The 20,557-nt window shown below is 57.7% G+C and overlaps 2 protein-coding genes across 3 annotated transcripts; one reads left to right on the top strand and one right to left on the bottom strand.

Moving 5' to 3' along the window:
- Positions 1-1,550: 1,550 nt before the first annotated feature.
- On the bottom strand, positions 1,551-11,034 carry LOC128801690 (zinc finger protein 629-like). The gene is made up of 3 exons (XM_053967731.1): positions 10,428-11,034; positions 10,163-10,350; positions 1,551-2,985 (listed from the first exon to the last, which is right to left on the bottom strand). The coding sequence occupies exons 1-3, from the start codon at positions 11,032-11,034 to the stop codon at positions 2,386-2,388; spliced, it is 1,395 nt and encodes a 464-aa protein (XP_053823706.1). The 3' UTR covers positions 1,551-2,385.
- A 1,110-nt stretch (positions 11,035-12,144) lies between these two features.
- LOC128801758 (class I histocompatibility antigen, F10 alpha chain-like) lies at positions 12,145-19,886 on the top strand. 2 transcript variants are annotated; one of them, XM_053967866.1, is made up of 8 exons: positions 12,145-12,236; positions 16,690-16,953; positions 18,043-18,315; positions 18,539-18,811; positions 18,897-19,004; positions 19,104-19,139; positions 19,259-19,291; positions 19,619-19,886. In XM_053967866.1, the coding sequence occupies exons 1-8, from the start codon at positions 12,161-12,163 to the stop codon at positions 19,630-19,632; spliced, it is 1,077 nt and encodes a 358-aa protein (XP_053823841.1). In that variant the 5' UTR covers positions 12,145-12,160; the 3' UTR covers positions 19,633-19,886. The 2 variants fall into 2 exon arrangements, with proteins under 2 accessions (XP_053823841.1, XP_053823840.1); XM_053967865.1 differs by lacking the exon at positions 12,145-12,236 and adding an exon at positions 14,580-14,684.
- The last annotated feature ends 671 nt before the right edge of the window (positions 19,887-20,557 follow it).

Genomic DNA, 20,557 nt, shown 5'->3' with positions numbered 1-20,557 from the left:
CTAATTTATATATTCATATAATTTCACAATAGGTTCATGCATATTCATTCTGCCGATTTCACGTTACACTTACAGCTACCTAGACTTGTACTCAGTTTTTGTCAGAAAGTACAGAAAGAACTCCTGGGTCACTCTGCCCTGTCTATTTCATGCTTCGAGGAGTCTTTCTTATCTCTTATCTCTTTAGCTTGGAAATTTGCATTCTTTCTCCTCAGCTGGAGCAGTTTTGCTAGTGCTGCAGTTACCAGACTAAACAGCATATTTTACTTATGTTAGCAAGCTTAAAGTGGCACATTTCATCTAAATCCAAATGGATTTCTACCCTGTTAAATTTTCACTCTGTCTCACGGCCGCCTCTCAGCCAATCAGAGCGCGTGTCTCTGATGACTCATCAGTTGCCAGGCAGACCCGCGGCGCCGAGTGCCCCGCTCTGGACTCGGCCTCCCAGTGCCGCGCACTTCATTCCCAGATCCCCCCAGTGCGGCCCCAGTCCCTCCTACTCCTTCCCAGTCCATTCCCAGTTCACTCCTAGACCTACACCCTCTCTCCCAGTGCCCCCCCATCCCCTCCCATCTCTCTGAGTGCCACTCCACTCCTTCCCAGTCTATTCCCAGTCCCTCCCAGTCCATTCCCAGTCCTTCCCAAGGCCACACCACCCCTCTCCTCTCTCTCCCAGTTCCCCCCAGCTGATCCCAGTCTGTCCCCAGACTCTCCCAGTGTTCCCCAGCCTATCCATCTCACTGGTGCCCTTGAGCTCCCAGCCGGGGCTGCTCCCTGATGGATTTCTACCCTGCCCACACCCATCTGAGGTGGCTCCAGGGCCAGCAGGAGCTCTCTGTGGTGGCCACCGACATGGTCCCAACAAGGACTGGACCTACCAGCTCCTGGTGCTGCTGGAAACCCCTCCTCGTGCGAGCTCACCTGCAGCTGCCAGGTGGAGCACGTCAGCCTGGAGCACCCCCTGAGCCAGCACTGGGGTATGGGGGAGGAATTGGGGGTGCTGGGAGAGCCACTGGGATGTGCTGGGGCAACTGGGAAGGAGTTGGAGAGAGCCTGGTTTCAACTGGGAGAGGGGATCGGGGTTTGGAAAGGCTAAGAAGGGGTTTGGAGGATACTGAGGAGGGTGGGATGGGGTTCTGGGGGGTCCTGGTGGGCACTAGGAGGGAATTTGGGGGTGCTGGGTGTAATTGGGAGTTATTTGAGTGAGCCTGGAGGAGCTGGAAGGAGATTGGGGATGGCTAAGGGAGGCCTGGGATGAGGTTGGTTGTGCTGGGAAGAGACTGGGAGGGGTCTGGGTGCATCCTGGTGGGCTGGGAAGGGATTGGGGGAAGAGAGGCCCGGGACTGGAGACAAGCAACGGGAGAGATCCCGCCCCGAGCACCGGCACGGGGACAACAGACCCAGCCCGGGCACACGGAGGGGATTTATCACCAACCAAACCACAGCAGCACAAGGAGAAGGGAAAGAACTCCCTGCAACAACTTCCCCCCACCCAACGGGGATCACCCACAACAGGGGTTGTCCACGATGGAGAGATGGGGACAGCCAAGTTTAGATCAGAAGCCAATTTTATTGAGGTTAGCAGGTGTTTATACTGGGTTTTACTAGTATAGTGCTTAAATAGGGCTCGATGTTTGGTCCAGCCCGGATCTTCCCATGGGGTTTTTTTTTAGTTTGAAAAGACAGGAGTCTGTGTAGGAAAGCAAGGGCTTCCCGTGAAATGGAAAAGGTAAACCCCCTCCCTCTGAATTGCCAAAATTTCAAAATAAAAAGGGTCTCAGGAAAAGATATGGGAATGGGAATAACAGTTCTTTACTAGGAAAAAACTAAATTAAAATAGAAAATGTAATTAGTACAAACAAAACTACTGATAGAGTCAGAAACCTGACACCCCGAGGAGTCAGGGTGTTGGTGATAGTCCAGTTAAATGGTGGCTGCTCCTCCTGGAGTGGCAGATGAAATGCTGCTGAAGCGATGATCCCGTAGAAGGGTGTAGTTTTCTCTGAAGGTCTGGTGATAAGAGTACATGGGCCTGGTCTTCCTCTGGGAATCCAGTGAAGAGGCTGTGCTGATGTCCCAAAAAATGCTGATTTTATGCAGGTAGGGATGCTTGGCTCCTCCCTCTGGGTGGAGCATCTCACAGTGGGATGATGTAACTTTATTAGTCATGCAGTGAGCCATTCAATGGCACATTAACAGAAGATATCTCTCCTGAGCGAGACATTGTTCTTGGAAGAGATAAGAAAACTGCCAAACAGAAGATACCTGCCCCACCTCCGACAGATGGCAAATAGAATATATGCTTATCTTACAAGCCAGGACAGGGATGGAGCTGGAGCAGCACACAAAGCTCTTCCCTCACTCAAGGCACTCAAAGGGCTTCCCTTAGTGGTGCCTCCGTTGGTGTCTGGTCAAGTTTGAGCTCTGTGAGAAGCTCTTCCCACACTCCCCACACTCGTAGGGCCTCTCCCCGGTGTGGATGCGCCAGTGCTTGGTGAGGTTGGAGTTGTGCTTGAAGCCCTTCCCGCAGTCGGGGCAGCGGAAGGGCCTCTCCTCTATGTGATTCTGTTGATGTACGAGGAGAGTGGAGCTGGTGTGCAACCTCTTCCCACACTGGGGACGCTCATAGGGCCTCTCCCCAGTGTGGATGTGCTGGTGTTTTCTCAGGTCTGAGCTCCGCCCAAAGCTCTTCTCACATTCCAAGCAGGTGTAGGGCCGTTCCCCAGTGTGGATCCTCTGCTGCCGGATCAGGCTGGAGCTCTGGCTGAAGCCCTGCCCACATTCCAAGCACTTGTGCAGCTTCTCCCTGCCATGAGCCTTCTCCACCACCTCCGAGCTCCGGCTGGATCTCCGGCTGCCTTCCTGGCTCAGGGGGGCTCTTTCCTCCCCACAGCTCCCTGGGCTGGGTTTGCAGCCCCTCCTCCTGCAGGATCTCTGGGGCTTTTCCTCCTTCTCCGTCCAGCCACGCCCTGGGAATGACAAATCCTGGTTTGGGGAAAAAACAAGAGGAGAGCACCTTGGACTAGAGGTTCCTCCTTGCCCAAGTTCATCTCGGGAATCTTGTGTCTGTAAGAACCTCCAAAACACCAAGATTCAGCCCACAAATCATGCAAACTTCAAGGCACAGATCAAAAACTCCCCAAACATCACAAGTCAGCAAAAACCTCCTCCAAAAGATAAAGATTCAGCTGCCCCATAAAACCAAAGCACCAACATTTAGCCCGAGAAAGCTCAGAAACACCAAGATTCACCCCTGTGAAAATCGTGGATCCCCCTCCACAGTCACCTGCTGCATGTGGGGGGAGCAGCGCTCCTGGGGCTGGGGGGAGGCTGCAGATACAGGGAGGGGTGGAACCTTGTGCTGCTTCCTGTTCCTGCTCCTCCTCCTCCTCCTGTGTCTCTGCTCTTCCTCACACTCCTCTTCCTCCTGCTATTCCTCCTTCTCCTGCACAATCCCACCTTCTCCTGCCACCTTCTCTTGACCATTTTGTTCCTCAACCCTGCTTCTCCTTCCCTTCTCCTCCTGCCCCCAGGCCCAGCACCCACTGCCGGCTCCCTCTTCCCCCCAAACCCACAGCATCCCAGCGCAGGGGCAGGGATGGAGCCAGGGCAGGTCGGGCTGGGGCAGCGCTGGGCTCTCGGCCGCCTCCGCCCGCACTCGGTCCCCACTGCAGCCGCTCCCGCCAGGACAGCGCGGGGGGGCCCGTCCTTGGTGCTGCCCCACTCCCACCTCCCCAAATTCCCCTCGCGGGGGGCGCTGGGGCCGAGGGGGGGCCGCAGGTGGGGTCCAGGTGGGGAAGGCTGGGAGCTGCGAGTCTGCCTGGCAACTGGTGAGTCATCAGCGCCGTGCGCTCTCATTGGCTGAGCTCTGCCTGAGGGCTGGGGCTGGAGCAAGAGGGGACACCCTGCTCCAGGGGGGATCTCCCGCAAACGGGGGACCCCCATGAAAGGAACAAGAGGAAAGTGTCTTTACAAACAGATGCTGTCAATCTGCTCGGAGATAGGGCCAGGGACCTGTACATAAGGAAATGACAGGAGAAGCCATCGCTTTCAGAAAATGTTATTAATTGATGACACAGACTGCTGCTCAGCCAAGGTCCTGCTCAATTCATGAACTTCCAGAAGAACAACAAAGACTTAACACAGCCATGAATATCGTTTGCTATACAATAGTGGGGAGCATATTAATGGGGGTATGTAGCAGGTGGATTGGGAAGTCTGTAGCTCTCAAGTACTTCAGCCAGTGGGGAAAGGGAGAGGGAGATGTGGCCAGCAGAATTAGGATGAAAAGGAGGCTGTGTCCTCCAAAAATGGGAGAAGATCCCATGGGGAATGTCCCACGACCTCTCCCATTTTTAGGAATGAAATTACTTTTACAGGACTCCTCTGTCTGCTTTCTGGACAGAAACCTCTGCTGATGTCAATTTTTCCGCACACCCTGGGGCTCATCCGGAATTCCTTCCACCGTCCGGGGCGGCGGGCAGGGAGTGTAGCTGAAGGTGCCTCACCCACTTTGGGTGATCGGCTCCCTTGGCTGGCAGTGGCACCAGGGATTGATTGGGGACCCGGCAGTGACCAGGAGACAGACGAGTGACACATCAGGGGAGTCTGTGAAGAGTCAGCAGGGAGAGAGCACTGAAAATCTCATCCGTGAGTGCACTGGGATCTTCGGGGAGTGAACATGGCAGGGCACGCAGGGAGGGCAGAAAAGGGAAAGCCAGGGAGGGGTCCTGGCCAAAGGGATGATGATCCCAAAATAGCTCTGAAGGGCCCCCTGGGAGAATGTTGAGGTCGTTTGCACATTCCCCCAGAGGTAATTAAGGACATGGACACCCAGGGAGCAATAAGGGAAGTGGAGAAGGGATTTGGACAACAGGGGATGGACGGTGTTGGTGTGCTGGGAAGGGATCGGGTGAAGGGGAGTGTGCAGCAATATGGGGAAGGCAAGAAGCAGCAGGTGGGATCAATGTGCCAAGAAAAAGGATGATGGAAAAGAGGAGGAAGAGAAAAATACAGAGGATTGGGATGTATTTCAGCAGGGTCTTATCCTCAAAATTTGCCAGCTGATCCAGATCCTCTCCATCCCCGGTTTCCAGGACAGGAAAAGAAGGAGGTCAGGATGTCAGGGGGTTTCTCTGCGGTGGGCAGCGGCAGCACCGGACACAGACCTGCGGGACTGGGAGCACGGTCTGGGGGCCTGTGGGGAGCTGCGGGGCCGGGCCGGGGCTGTGGGGCAGCTGGGGCTCAGCGCCGGGCGCTGCCTGACCCCACCAGCCCCGGGCAGGGCCGGCACTGGCCCCCGGCCCCCAGGAGGCTGCGGGACGCCCCGGCCGCTGCCCGGCCCCGGGGAGCTGCCGGCCCTGCCCGCCGGGGGGGCCTCCTTTGGACACTGCGGCAGGACAGGGACCAGCTCTGCCATACGGGCTCTGGAGGGGACCCTGAGCACAAGCAGGAAAACAAAGGAACATCTGGGAAATGCAGATTGTACATGGAAGGATCAGGATTTTCTATTAAGGATTGGTTTGGATCACTGGAAAATGAATGATTTTGCAGAAAGCTCAGCAGCTCTCAGAGGATGAGCACCCACAGGCACTGAGCGGGGCTGCAGCAGTGGCAGAAGGAGGCCCTGGAGCACTTGGGCACAAAGGCACAGCAGCTGAATGCAAGAAGGGATGAGCAAAAGCCCAGGCTGAAGGCAAAGGCCATGGCACAGTTCCTACAGCCCCTCAGGGATCAACCCCAGGGCCCAAGGGGGCCCCAGCACCCAGGGGACGGGGTCAGCCACGAGCACCTGGCAGAGGCATTGCCCTCCTGGGCAGGGGAGAGCCCACCCAAACAGCCCCTGGCAAGGAGTCAGGGCTCCAGCTGCAGGGCACAAGGACACTGGAAGCAGAGACAGCAGCACCCTCAGGAGGAGCAAGTCCACCCCTGGATGGACATGGATTGTCAGGGGTGTCATAGCTCCCATCACACCCGGGACCCGCAACACTGGAGCCCTGGAGAACATTCAGGCTGGGTCTGCATCGAGAGGAGGCCTCTCCTGATGGACACAGGAGCCTCTCCATCCACTCGGAATCTTAGACATAAGGGGGGAAAATGCTAAAAATGTCTTGGATTATTCAGGGGAGAAGTGGGAAAGAGGAGTGGCTTTATTCAACCACTCTTAGCAGATATGGGGAAGGGTATGAAATGCAAGAATTTTTATTTGTTCCTAATGGTCATTATAATTTACTGGGAAGGGATTTGATCGCTAAATTGGGAATGCAAATTAATATTGTAAAAGGCGATACAGAGGCTAATTCTGTTGTACCTTTGTGTCAAATGTCTGGCAAGGCCCATGCCGAAGTGAACCCAGAAGTGTGGGGAGCCCCAGGGAAAGAGGGAAAATTTGATATGGAGCCTCTCCAAAATACTTTGAAGCAACGAGGACAAGTGGTGTCTAAAAGCAATACCCTGTTCCAGGGGAGGGAAGGAAGGGGAATTAGACAAAGCACAGGTTACCGCCCCATGGTCAGTTCAACCGTCAGAGTTGTGTGTGCTTGTAAGAGCCTGGCACTGAAATGCAGGAAGGCTTCAATATCTTCTGGTGACAGCATGTCAGCTAACAGGAGGGCAAAAGCAATTCTGACTGCTTCAGCAATCACTACATCAGATATCAAGGCATATTCTCCCACAGGAAGCTGGGCTGGCACAGAGCCTGCCTTGGCACTTTGCTGTTCCCAACATCCAAGCAGGACATCGGGCCCTGCCTAAGGACTGCAAAGCAGCACCACTGGTGGCCAAGTGGCGCGGCCCGTGCCAAGTGGCCCTGAGGCCAGAAACAGCCGCCAGCACAGCTGAACACGGGGGGACCCCTCAGCCTCGGCTCCAGGGCTCTGAAGCCCCGGAGATTTGCACTTCCCGCCTGCAGCAGGAGGATGGGAGGCCCCCACTGAGCCTGCACTGAAGGCAGCGCAGCAGCAGCCAGGGCTCCATAGCGGGGCAAGCCCCTGGGCCTGCCCACACATCCTCTGCTCAAATCCTCCGCCTGCCCACCCTCCTTTGGCATCTCCAGACACCGGGGCCAATCCTTGCTGCCACTGCTCCAGCTTCAGTGCTTTCTGTGCCTGCACTGCCCAGTTGCTGGGGAAGACAACGGCACAATTCCACTCTGGGTCTCAGTTACACTCACACACTGGGCTGGCTGGCATGAGAATGTGTTTTCCTAATAATCCTACTTTTATATTGTCAGTAAGGTTTGGGCAAGGGGTGTGATAATTAAGTTTTATTCTTAGCTGAAAAAGTTAAAAAATCTTTATTGCTTTGGATTCTTTTTGTGCATGTGTTTGTGTGGCTGTTAGCAATTGCAGACTTTTTGTATGGGTTTTATAGTGTTCACCTACAGGCTGCAGTTGCAAAACTAGAAGAGCTTTAAAGGTTTTAAAGGTGACCAATTAACTCATAAATACAATTCTGTTCAAAAAAAAACCCCCAAAATTAAAAAAAAACCACAAACCCAGCTTTTGAGGGGTGTCACATGTGAGTCACCAGATGGCTGCTCTGGAAGAGAAGCTTAATTCCAGCAGCCAGGAGAGGAGCTTTAAAAATGCAATTTAACACTCCTGGGGCAAAGTGGGGACAACGCACCAAGCTCTTCTTGCCTGGGGAGGAATTGGGCTGGTTCCTGTGGTGGCCTACAGCTGACCTGTAGGCCTCAAAGTTTAAATAATTATAAATTTACAACAGAAATATGTGATCAGCTACACAATAACTTTACTTACATTATTCCACCGGTAAGAGCAGGTCCAGGCCGCTGGGACTCAGGTTCCTATTGGCTGGCTGACCAGGAAGTACCTGGCTCAGCCAATGAGGACCAACCCTGTGAGCTCCTCAGGTATATAAGGAAGCAAGATCTGAATAAAGTGAACTGTTGCTGCATGAACTCGGTGTGTCTTGGTGTCGGGATCTGTGATATTTAGATGATCCTGAGATTGTAAAGTCTCTGTCTTTCAGCCCCGCTGCCAAAGAAGGAGTTGTAATTCGTCTCTGCTGGTTTTCAAGTTTGTTTATTTCTTCTTATCTAAAATATTTTCTCTCTGACCTGCAGCAGGTCTGTCTGGCAGGACAGCGTGCGGGGCTCTGCCCCTCAGTGGGATGTTACAAACATTCTATACTAGAAACTACGTGTGCTATATTTACAATAACGTGCCAATATCCATCACCCATGTTGAACAGTGTGTCCCCAGCCTAAACCAATAGAAAAATGCCAACACCACAGTGAAACATGGAGGGCATGAAGAAGAAGAAAAAGGACAAGGCACGCCCAGTTTCCTCCATCTTACCTCCTTTGAACCCCTTATCTAGAATCCTAAAATTCTACTTTTGCACCCGTGCCACACTAATTACTACTTATATCAAACACTCAGAGCTTGTAATTCATCCTGTAAGATTGAAAACTCTTTTCCATGGACAGAGATCAGAGACAGTGTCTCTCGGGGCTCTGTACAGGGGGGTTTCTGACCCCCTGCCAGGGTCCCAGACCTTCCAGGGCAGCCACAGGGATGTCCTGGATTCCCACATCTTGGCACTGGTCTGTCTCTGAAACTTTGAGAGATTCCCTCTGCCCCTCACCCCAAGCTCTGCCTGCTTGCACAGATGCAATTGGCACAGCTGAAGGCAGAGCACATGGTGAGGATCTCCGACTCTGCAACAGAAATGGGTGAAGCTGCAAAGGGAAACAGCAAATGGAGAATGCTGGGAAAACTTCACTAAAATAAGGAGGGGATCATCCCTGTGCCCACTCCAACATGTGCTGTCACTGTCTATGTTATATAGAGTGGATCAGAGCACTGGGGATTTTCTGCTGCCACAAGTTCAGTGAAATCAGTTGGGAATCGAAGCATGTGATGATTTAATTAGATAAAAACAGTCAATTGATGCAGCCCCAGCTTGAGGGAGCACCCAAAAATGGGGAAAAGATGAAGAGCCACCCAAACAAACCCTACAACACCATGGACCAGCCCCTGGGAACCTGAACCAATTCATATCAGGAGACAGAGAACCCATTTATCATTTCAATGGCATCATTCGATGACAAGCTGCCCTCGAAATAAGAACCAAGCAGACACCTCCAGCTCCTGACCCACCTGCCGACCAATCCACTGAAATGAGGAAGACAACATTTCACCAGGGGATGGGATCAGATTATCTGTTAGCAGAAAAAGGAGAAGTTTGTGGAAAATTAATTGACTCAAACTGCTGTTGGCAAAGAGATGACAAAGGAAACGTGGTGAAAAAGGTAACAAAGGAAATAAGAAAGTTCTGGCCAAGCATGGAAAGGATGGCAATGGGACACGGTTTCATGGTTCCCTGGCAGACCATGGGTTAAACGAATGCTGTTTCTCCTCTTACGTGCTGAAGCAACTCTCATCTTTTTACCATGCTCCACACCTTGGGAGTGCAGCTCATCCAGCAGGTGAGCGAGGGGATGCAGGACACAGCCTGGCCTCCTGATCCAGAAACGGCTACAAAAGGACAGGGAATGAGATCACCGAGAATAATCCCAAAACCAAAGAGGACCCGGGAAGAACAAAACAGAGTCAATGAGTGAATCCGCCTGGAGATAGGGCCAGGGACTTGTAGAGAAGGAAGTAACGGGAGAAACCATAAGTTTCAGAAAATGCTACTAATTGACACAGACAGCTGCTCAAAGTCCCGCTAAATTCCTGAACTTCGAGAAGAACGAAGGGACCCCAGGCTGGAGCAGGACAAGGATTCCTGTCCCTGATGGGGAGGCTGTGACATGACCTGGCTGTGACCCCGATCCCCTGTGCCTCTGGGTGGGGAGAAGGGAGGGAATCGGGGATGAAGTTAAGCCCGGGAAAGAGGGAGAAGTGGGGGGAGGATATTTTCATAGGAATTATTTTACTTCTCATTCTCTTGCCCTGGTATGTTTGATAATAAAGTCAGTTAACTTCCCCAAGTCAAGTGTGTTGTGCCCCTCACCAGTGATTGAACTGTCCCCACCCTTATCCAGGCCCTCGAGCCTTCCCTTACGTGTTTTGTTCCTGCCCAGGGTGAGGAGGGAAGTGACAGAGAGGTTTTGGCCTCTCTCAGGCATCCCCCGCTCCGGCCTGGCTCCTGCCGGGGCTGTAGGTGGGTCCCTGCTCGGTCCCGGACTCACCCCAGCTCCCTGCGCCCTCAGGCCCCGGTCACCCCGAGCTCCCGGCGGTTCAGGGCAGCAGCGATTCCTTGGCCTCCTGCCGGGGCCGGGCCCAGCGCCGAGGCCGCTCCTCAGCCGCGGGTTCCGGGAAATGCCGGAGTTCGGGGAAAGGGAGCCGAGGCCGTGCCGCGTGCAGAGCCCGCCCCTCGCTGCGATTGGCCGGCTGTGCCGTCAGTCGTGGTTGTGGCGCGCTGATTGGTGAGAGCGGGGCGAAGCACGGCCCCGCTGGCGGCCTGAGGGCGGCCCTGGCTGGGCAGCGGCGCCATTGGCGGAGCGTCTGTGCGGGCCCGGGAGCGGCGGCAGCGGCCGGAGGCCGGGGAGGCGGCATTGGCGGAGCTGGGAGGCGGCCCCGGCGCAGCCTCCGGGGACGGGGCAGCCACCTCTGTCCTACCCACAGCGACCGGGACGAGGCAGCGCTGCTCCGGCAGCGGCTCCTGCCCAGGCAGCGGCGGGAAGGAGAGCGCGGGCAGCCGCTCCCGCAGCGCCCTCGGCCCAGGGCCACCACGGGCCGGACACGGCACAAGCAAGCCGCCGCAGCCCCCTGCCGCCCCCTCCGCCCGCAGCGAGCCCCGAGCCCCCGCAGAACCCAGCGCGGCTCCCACCTGCGCCGGGGCCGCCTCCCAGCTCCGCCAATGCCGCCTCACCGGTGGTTCCCGGTCACCCCCTGTGTGATCCCGATCACTCCCGGTGTGGTCCAAATCACTCCCAGTAGGATCCCAGTTGCCCCCGACATGGTCCCAGTGCTCCCAGTCATCCCCTGTCTGGTTCCCTTCACTCTCAGTCCTTCTCAGTAGGAGTTCAGTGTGGCCCCTGAGTTCAGTCACTTCCAGCATGAAACCAGTCACCCCTTACACGATGCCATTTGGCCCCACTGTGGTCCCAGTTGCTCCCAGTATAAGTCCAGTCACCTCCAGTACAATCCCAGTAACTCCCAGATACTCCTGGTATGAGTCTGGTTTGATCCCAGTCACCTCCACTATGATCCCAGTATGACCCCAGCATGGACCAGATGCTCCCAGTATGATCCCAGTTGCCTCCTGCTTTATTCCAGTTTCTCCTTTTTTACCCCTGCTACAGATCTGATCACTCCCAGTATGATTCCAGTCAATCCCACTATGATCCAAACCACTCCCATTCTCTCCCAGTATACCTCAACTGTCCCCTGCATGTTCCCAGTTACTCCCAGTAGCCCTCAGTGTGGTCCCAGTATATCCCAGTATGATCCCTGGTGCCCCCGTTCTGCTCCCAGTGGGTTCTTTTCCCAGTCTGTCCCAGTCCATCCCAGCCTGGCCCTCTCTGTCCTGGTCCTTTCCTGGCAGCCACATTTCCCAGATTCTGTCCTGCTCACCCCTTTCCTGGGCACTGGGACCCCCCTGAACCCCCTTTCCCGGGTACCCTCCTCTCCCAGCCCCTGGATCCCCCGTTTCCGTGACCCTAGGGACCTCTGGGCCCCCATTCCCGGCCAGCCCAGGAATCCTCTCACCCCCAGATCTCCCTTTGCTGGGAAACCCGGCCTGGGCACGGGGCTCTGGAGACGCTCTGGGATTTATGATCCCCGAAAGGAAAGGGAGGGAACAGCAGAGAGAGAGAAGGAGATTGGGAATCGGGGATCAAGCTCCCAGCGCCCAGTCCCGCTCCGCCGGGGGTCGGACCCGCACCCGCGGGAAAAATGGGATCCGCTGCTCCCGGTGCTGGCCCGGCTTTGGGCCGAACCCAGCGGGGTCCGGACAGAGCTGGAGCGCAGGGCCCGGGAGTTCAGCACAGCCCGGCCCGGGGGTCCCGCAGGGCGCGGCCGCGGAGGGTCCCAGATGGATCCCCGAGGGATCCAGAGGGGTGCCACGAGGGGATCCGGGTGCATTCCCTGGAATTCCCCCTTTTCCCCTCCCCCCGCACTCCCTCGGGCACTTTCGCTTTCGCGTCTCTCCAGCTGCACCACAGCCGCGATCGGGGACGGCTGCGATGGCTCCAGCGCTGGGGCTGGGGGTGCTCTTGGGGCTCCTAGCGCTCCTGGGGGACCCGGGGGCCGCGACGAAAGGTGAGTGGACCCCCGAAACCAGAAGCCCCCTGAACTTTCAATTCCCGGGCACCGGGACCCCCTGAACTTCCATTTCCGGGCACCGGGACCCCCCTAAATCTCCGTTCCCGCGCAGGGGAAGCCCCCTGAACCCCCATTTTATGTCCTGTAAGCCCCCTCAATCCCCTTTCCCAGCATCGAGACCCCCCCTGTACCCCCTTATCTGGCACAGAGATCCCCCCGAACCCCATTCCTGGTCACCGGCACCCCCGGAACCGCTATTTCCGGCCATGGGGACCCCCTTGAACCTCGAATTCCGGGAAGGAAACTCCCCCTGAACCCGCATTCCCCGGCACGGGAACCCCCTGAACCCCCATTTTTGGGCACTGGGACCCCCCTGCCCCCCCAAATCCAGGACTGGGATCCCCCGCCAGTGCTCTGGGACCCCCTGCACCCCCATTCCCGACCACCCCGCCCCAGACCCGCCCTTTTCCTCGGCTTTTGGACCTCCAGATCTCCCAAATTTCTGCATCCCCCCAAGTGTCCGTTCCTGGCACTTCCTGGAAGGGGCTCCAGGGGGTCCCAGAGGGTCTCAGCGAGGATCCAGAGATATCCAGTGAATTCCCTGGAATTCCCCCTTTGCCCCGTCTCGCTTTCGCGTCTCCCAAGCTGCGTCCCCGGGATCCGCCCGCCTGTCCTAGCTCCCAGACCCCCCTTTCTGTGACCCAGAGACCCCCTAGACCCCCATTCCTGCCTTTCCCAGCTCCCAGACCCCCCTTCCCTCAACACCGGGGACTCCCTTTGGTGGGCACAGGGACCTCCTGGATCCCCCATCCCACTTCTCCCAGTCCCTTCCTTGAACCTTGGACCCTTCCTGGCTCTCCCGGTTCCGCTTCCTGATCCTTGATCGCCCCCAGACCCCCCAATCTCTGCGTCCCCCCAGTTCTCGACCGCCTGCAGGTCCTGCGGGGGGGTCCTGGTAGGTCCTGGGGGGAATTCAGGGGAATTCCCAGGGTTTCCTCTGTACCCTCCCCCTCCCCGCGCTGCCCCGGTCACTTTTGCGTCCCCCAAGCTGCGGCACCGGGATCCGCCCGGGAACCGGGGATTGCCCCGGCACTGGGGCCCCCTGAACCGCAATTCCCGGGCTCGGGGACCCCCCTGCACTTCCATTTCCGGGCGAACCCCCCTTCTTGGGCACAGAGACCCCCTCGAACGTTCATTTCGGGGCACCGGGATCCCCCTGTACCCCCTTCCCCAGCCCCGATAACCCCTGCACCCCTTATCTGGAGCCTGGAACCCCCTGAACCCCCATTCCCGGGCACGGAAACCCCCCTGAACCCCATTTCTGGGCACTGGAACCCCCTGAACCCCCATTCCCGGGCACGGAAACCCCTGAACCCCATTTCTGGGCACTGGAATCCCCGTGAACCCCCATTCCCGGGCACGGAAACTCCCCTGAACTCCCATTTCTGGGCACTGGGACTGCTTGAACCCCAAAACCCGGGAAGGGAACTCCCCTGAACCCCCATTCCTGGGCACCAGGACCCCCGTGCACCCCCATATCCATGTCTGGAACCCTCCCAAACCCTCCATTCTCATGCACCGGGACCCCCGCGCACCCCCTTATCCAGCACAGGGACCCCCCTGCACCTCCTTATCCTGCACCAATGCCCCCCCCCGCACCCCTTTTTCCGGCCCTCCCCGTCTCGGACACCCCAGCCCCCGCTTTTCCTTGAGCCCGGCACCCCCTGGACCCCCACTCCCGCCTTCCCCAGCCCCCACCCACCACCTTCCTCAACACCGGGACCCCGTGCACCCCCTTTACCTGGGCACAGGGACCCCCTGGAGCCCCCATTGCCCTCACCCCCCTTTCCTTGACCTGGGACCCCCTGAACCTCCGTTCCTGGGCATGGGGACTCCCTGCACCCCCTTATCCGGGACTGGGACCCCCCTGCACCGCTCCCCGGCCCTCCCGCCCTTCCCAGACCCCAGACCCGCCCTTTTCCTTCACCTTTGCACCCCCAGATCTCCCAAATTTCCGTTTCCCCCCCAGTTCTTTGCTCCCTCCGCTTTTTTAAGGGGGTCCCAAGGGGTCCCAGGTGGTTCTCAGAGGGCTCCAGGACGCTCGCAGCAGAGATCCAGAGGAATTCTCTGGAATTCCCCCGTCCCTTCCCCCCGCCCCCCCCCCGGTCCTCTCCGGTCCCTTTCGCTTCCGCGTCCCAACCTGCGAGACCGGGATCTGCCCGGTGACCGGTGATGTCACTGACAGATCGGGCTGCCATTGGCGAACAGGAAATAGCGGGACCAATGGCGGGGCCGGAGGCTGCTCTGGGGGCGGGACCAGAGCTGGGGCGGGGCCAGGGCTGTGGCCGGGGCTGCAGCGGAGCAGCGCCATGGCTCCAGCGCTGTGGCTGGGGGTGCTCTTGGGGCTCCTGGGGCTTCTGGGGGACCCGGGGGGCGCGACGAAAGGTGAGTGGGAACCCCGAAACCGGGAACCCCTGAACTTTTATTTCCGGGCTCCGGGACCCTCCTGAACTTCTATTACCGGGCAGGGGAACTCCCCTGAACCCCCATTTTTAGTCCACTGACCCCTCTCAATCCCATTCGCCAGCACCGGGACCCCCCTGTACCCCCTTATCTGCCATCGGGACCACCCTGGACTGCCATTCCTGGGCAGGGAAACCCCCCTGAACCACCACTCCCGGGCATTAGAATCCACTGAGCCCCCATTCCTGAGCACCGGGACCCACTTGAGCGCCCATTTCCGGGCAGCGGGACCCCCCTGAACCGCCACTCCCGGGCATCAGAATCCACTGAGCTCCCATTCCTGAGCACTGGGACCTCCTTGAGCGCCCATTTCCGGGCACCGGGACCGCCCTGTACCCCCTTATCTGTCACCGGGACTCCCCTGCCATTTCCGGGCACCGGGACCCTCCTGAACCCTGAATTCCGTGAAGAGGATCCCCTGAACCCCCATTTCTGAGCAGGGAAACCCCCCGAACACCCATTCCTGGGCACGGGGACCCCGTGAACGTTCATTTCCTGGCAGTGGGACCCCCCTGCACCCCCTTATCTGGCACCAGGACCCACCGGATTTCTCATTCCTGAGGATCAGGATCCCTTTGAGCCCCAAATCATGGCACGGGAACACCCCTGAATCCCCATTCTGTGCAGGGAAACCCCCCTGAACCCCCATTCCTGGGCACTGGGACACCCCTGAATCTCAGTTTCCTGACACCAGGATCCCCCTGCACCCCCTTATCCGGGACTGGAATCCCCCCGCACCTCCGGCAGTGCTCGGGGACCCCCCTGCTCCCCCTTTTCGGGCATCCTGCTTTTCCCAGACCCCCGACCCGCCCTTTTCCTTGACCTTTGGACTCCCCAGATCTCCCAACTTTCCGTGTCTCCCCCGTTTTCCACTCCCGTCGCTTCCTGAAACGGAGTCCCAGAGAGTCCTGGGGGTCCCAGGGATCTCAGGGGGGTCGCAGCGGGGATCCAGAGGGATCGAGATGAACTCCCTGGAATTCCCCCTTTCCCCTGTCCCATCTCCCCACATTTCCTCGATCTCCCAAGCTGCATCCCTGGGATCCACCCGCCTCTCCCAGACCCAGACCCCCCTTTCCTGAGACCCAGGGACCCCCTAGACCCCCATTCCTGCCTTTCCCAGCTCCCAGACCCCCCTTCCCTCAACACCGGGGACCTCTGGATCTCCTTTTTTGGCCACAGGGACCCCCTGGATCCCCCATCTTGGCTCTCCCAGTCCCTTCCTTGAACCTTAGACCCTTCCCAGCTCTCCTGGTTCCACTTCCTGACCTTTGGATGCCCCCAGACCCCCCAGTCTCTGCATCCCCCCAGTTCTCGACCCCCTGTGCATTCTGTGGGGGGTTCCAGGGGGTCCAGGAGGGTCCCAGGGGGATTCTGGGCCCTGGGACCCCCCATAATTTCCAGTTCTGGGCACTGGGACCCCCCTGCACCTCCTTATCCAGTACCAATCCCCCCCCCCCGCACCTCCTCTCCCATCCATCCTGCCTTCCCCAGTTCCCAGACCTCCCTTTTCCTTGTCTCTGAGACCCCCTGGACCCCCATTCCTGCTTTTCTCAGCCCCCAGCCCCCCCTTTCCTCTGCATCAAGGACCCCCAAGCCTCCTATTCCCAGGCCTCCCCACCTTGTGACCCCTCTTTCCTTGGCACTGGGGACCCCTAGTCTCCCTTTCCTGGGCACAGGGATCCCCTGGAACCCCTGTCCTGCCTCTTGTAGTCTCTGCACCCTCCCTTCCATAACCCTGGAACCCCCTGAGCCCCCATTCCTGGACACCGGGACCCCCCTGCACACCCTTTCCTGTCCATCCCACCTCCCCCACCCCTGCACACTCTTTCCTTGGCCCCAGGATCCCCAAACCCCTTCCCAGCTCTCCCAGTTCCCCTTTCATTGATCCATGACCCCCTCAACCCCCCAAATCTCCGTGTCCCCGCAGTTCTCCACTCCTTGCATTACCTGGCTGTGGCGGTGTCAGAGCCCAGCCCGGGGGTCCCCGAGTTCATGGATATGGGGTTCGTGGATGGGATCCCCTTCACACGCTACGACAGCGAGCGGGGCCGGGCGGAGCCGCTGACACAGTGGATAAAGGATGGAGCCGAGCCGGGATATTGGGACAGGGAGACCCAGACTTCTGTGGGGAACCAGCACGTCAATGCCAGGAACCTGGAGACATTGCGGGAGCGGTACAACCAGAGCGGGGGTGAGTGGGGATCTGTGGGGCTGGGATGGGATCTGTGGGGCTGGGATTGGATTCATGGGGCTGGGATTGGAACTGTGGGGCTGGGATGGGATCTGTGAGGCTGGGATTGGATTCATGGGGCTGGGTTGGGAACTGTGGGGCTGGGATGGGATCTGTAGGGCTGGGAGGAGGATCTATGGGGCTGGGATGGGATCTGTAGGGCTCGGAGGAGGATCCATGGGGCTGGGATGGGATCTGTAGAGCTGGGAGGAGGATCCATGGGGCTGGGATGGGATCTGTAGGGCTGGGAGGAGGATCCATGGGGCTGGGATGGGATCTGTGGGGCTGGGATGAGATCCATGGGGCTGGGATGGGATATGTAGGTCTCAGGTGTGGATTCACAGGGTTCCAAGTCGCTGAAATGGGGATCCATTAGGCTGGGATAGAATATCTTGTGATCTGTGGGTTGGGCTATGGATCCATGGGGCTGGGATGGGATCTGTGGGGCTGGAATGAGGATCCATGAGGCTGGGATAGGAGCTATAGGTCTGAGATGAGGATCCATGGGGCTGGAATGGGTTGGGATATGGATCCATGGGGCTGGGATAGGAGCTGTAGGACTGGGATTGGATCCATGGGGCTGAGATGGGATCTGTGGGGCTGGGATAGGAACTGTAGGGCTAAGATGGGGGTCCATGGGGCTGGGATGGGATCCATGGGGCTGGGATGGAATATCTTGTGATCCATGGGTCTGGGATGTGGATCCATGGGGGATCTGGGAGGGTGGGGTAAGGATCCATAGGGCTAGGATGGGATCTGTGGGTCTGGGATTGGATCCATGGGGCTGGGATGGGATCTGTGGGGCTGGGATAGGAACTGTAGGACTAAGATGGGGATCTGTGGGGCTGGGATAGGATCTGTGAGACTGGAATAGGGATCCATGGGGCTGGGATGGGATCTGTGGGTCTGGGATGGGATCCATGGGGCTCCATGGGGCTGGGATGAGGCTCTGTGGGTCTCCATCAGACTCTGGGGCTCCATAGGGCTGGAATGGGGCTTTCTGAGGCTGGAACACAATTCCATGGGTCTCTGTGGGTAAAATCCCCCCAGGTCTCCACACAGTGTTGATAGTTCGTGGCTGCGACCTCCTGTCTGATGGGAGCATCCGTGGATCTGAGCGGCACAGCTATGATGGGCGGGATTTCATCTCCTTTGACCCGGAATTCGGGAGATTCGTGGCGGCCGACAGCGCTGCTGAGATCACCAGGAGGCGCTGGGAGCAGGAACAGGTGGCTGAGGATTGGACGAATTACCTGAAGCATGTCTGCCCAGAATGGCTCCGGAAATACGTCGGATACGGGCAGAAAGAGCTGGAGCGCAAAGGTGGGAGCATAATTCCTGTGGGGATTTGGGAATGGAGAACTTGGGAGCACAGTAATTTCTGTGGGAATTCCAAGGGTAGATCTCATTTCCATCCCATTCCCATGGAATTCCATGGGCAGATCTCACCTCCATCCCATTCCAGTAGGAATTCCACGGGTAGAGCTCACCTCAATGCCATTCCCATGGAATTCCGTGCGTGAATCCCACCATTATCCCATTCCAGAGCCCCCTGATGTCCATGTATCCAGAAAAGAGGAACACGGGACACTGATCCTGTCCTGCCACGCATACGGTTTCTACCCCAACACCATCGCAGTCAACTGGATGAAGGGGGATGAAATCTGGGATCAGGAGACAGAGTGGGGCGGGATCGTTCCCAACAGCGACGGCACCTTCCACACCTGGGCCAGGATCCAGGTGCTGCCGGAGGAGTGGGAGCAGTACCAGTGCAGGGTGGAGCATCCCGGAATGCTGGAGCCTGGGATCTTCACTTGGGGTGAGGCTTGGAATGTGGGAATTGGGAATTTGGAATTCCCAAATGGGGATTCCCCTCCCCTTTCTCACTACCCTGCGTTTCCCAGAGCCGACATCTGGCAGAAATCTCACTGTGGTGGTCACTGTGTCCGTCATCGCTGCCATCCTCATCCTCACTGTCCTCATTGGATTCGGTGTCTGGAAGCTCCAATCCGGTAACACACGGGATGGGGGTTGGGAAGAGGCATGGATCCACCCGGCACCGTTCCTGGGAATCCTGTGCCACCGATGCTGATCCCACTTTGTTTCCGTAGGGAAGAGGGACAGGAGTGGATACAACGTGGCAGCTGGTGAGTTCCAGTGGTGGATCCAGTTTTGGATCCCCTCTTTGTGGATCCCAGGATGGATCCTAGGGTTAATCCTGGTGTGCAGTCCATGCTGGAATCTCATGGATCTTCTCTTTCTGCAGGAAAGGACGTGGGAAGGAATGGCTTGACCGCAGGTACGGAGCAGGATCGGGGTAGGATTCCAGAGGGGGATCGGGGCAGGATGGACAGACTGGGATCAGGGAAGAATTCTGGATCAGAGCAAGGATCCAGAGTGGGATTGGGGAATTGTAGAGTGGGATTGGGGCTGGGTTCTGGAGCGGGATCAGTTGGGATGGATGGAGCAGGATTGGGGCAGGATGGATGGGATGGGGTGGATGGAGCAGGATTGGGGCAGGGTCAGGTGGGATTCTGGAGCAGTTCCCGCTCCCCACGGGCTCCAGCCACGTCCATCCTGTGGAATGGGGACAGGGTGATGCCGTGACCCTCTCTCATCCCGGCAGGAATCACAGCCTGAGCGATCCATGGAGCTGGATCCAGCCTCTCCCCTCTTCCCAGGAAAGCTGAGAGCTGCCAGCAGAGCTCATCCCGCTGCTCCCACCCACCCCACAGCTCTTGCTAAGGGATCCATTTCCTATTTTCCATTTCCCAATGCCAAGACCCACAAATATTCGCAATGCTTCACTTCTGGTATGAAATTATCCTGCTTGGGGCAATAAATCGAGCTTGGGGCAATAAATCCTGCTTTGGGCAATAAATCCGGGTTCTCTCCTCCGGTGTCCAGCCGTTCCTCTCTGGGAGCCAGGAATGGGAATGAGGATGCTGGGAACAGGGATGGGGACACCAGGAGCAGGATGGGGACACCAGGAGCAGGATGGGGACACTAGGAGCAGGATGGGGACACCAGGAGCAGGATGGGGACACCAGGAATGGGACTGGGGACATCAGGACCGGGATGGGGACACCAGGAGTGGGTTAGGGACACCAGGAGTAGGATGGGAACATCAGGAGCAGGATGGGGACTTGCCAGCCACACCCAGCTCCATCCCCTGGGATTTATTTCCTGCTCCATGTCTCATGTCCGAGGTGTCCCCAGGAGGGTTTGGCTGCGTCAGGTTCCTGGAGGGGCAGTGTGATGGGGGGAGGAGTCAGACCAGGCCTCATTGTCCTCAGTGGTCCTTGAGCGTCCCAAAATCGGGGCTCAGGATCTCAGAGAGTTTCCCTGGCCATGACCATGACACAAGCACGAGATGGCCGTGAGAGTGACCATGAGTGACACAACCCTGAGATGACCATGACCATGAAGTGACCATGACCGTGGGATGACCATGGGATGACCATGACCATGACACAACCACAACCCTGACCATGAGATGATTTGGACCAAGAGATGACTGTGGGTTTGCCATGGCACAACCATGGCCTTGAGGTGACCTGATGTG

The sequence above is a fragment of the Vidua chalybeata genome, chromosome 31, assembly GCF_026979565.1.
Source record: "Vidua chalybeata isolate OUT-0048 chromosome 31, bVidCha1 merged haplotype, whole genome shotgun sequence".
Taxonomy (NCBI): Eukaryota; Metazoa; Chordata; class Aves; order Passeriformes; family Viduidae; genus Vidua; species Vidua chalybeata.
This window is presented reverse-complemented; position numbering and strand designations above follow the sequence as displayed.

Coding starts and splice junctions, on each gene's coding strand:
- LOC128801690 (XM_053967731.1), bottom strand. CDS start 11,034: ATGCTGGAAGTGACTGAACTCAGGGGCCACACTGAACTCCTACTGAGA. Junction 10,351..10,427: donor GGGCCGCCCTCAGGCCGCCA/GCGGGGCCGTGC, acceptor GGCCAATCGCAG/CGAGGGGCGGGCTCTGCACG. Junction 2,986..10,162: donor TGAGGGCGCAGGGAGCTGGG/GTGAGTCCGGGA, acceptor TCCCCAAACCAG/GATTTGTCATTCCCAGGGCG.
- LOC128801758 (XM_053967866.1), top strand. CDS start 12,161: ATGGCTCCAGCGCTGGGGCTGGGGGTGCTCTTGGGGCTCCTAGCGCTC. Junction 12,237..16,689: donor CCCGGGGGCCGCGACGAAAG/GTGAGTGGACCC, acceptor GTGTCCCCGCAG/TTCTCCACTCCTTGCATTAC. Junction 18,316..18,538: donor GAAAGAGCTGGAGCGCAAAG/GTGGGAGCATAA, acceptor ATCCCATTCCAG/AGCCCCCTGATGTCCATGTA.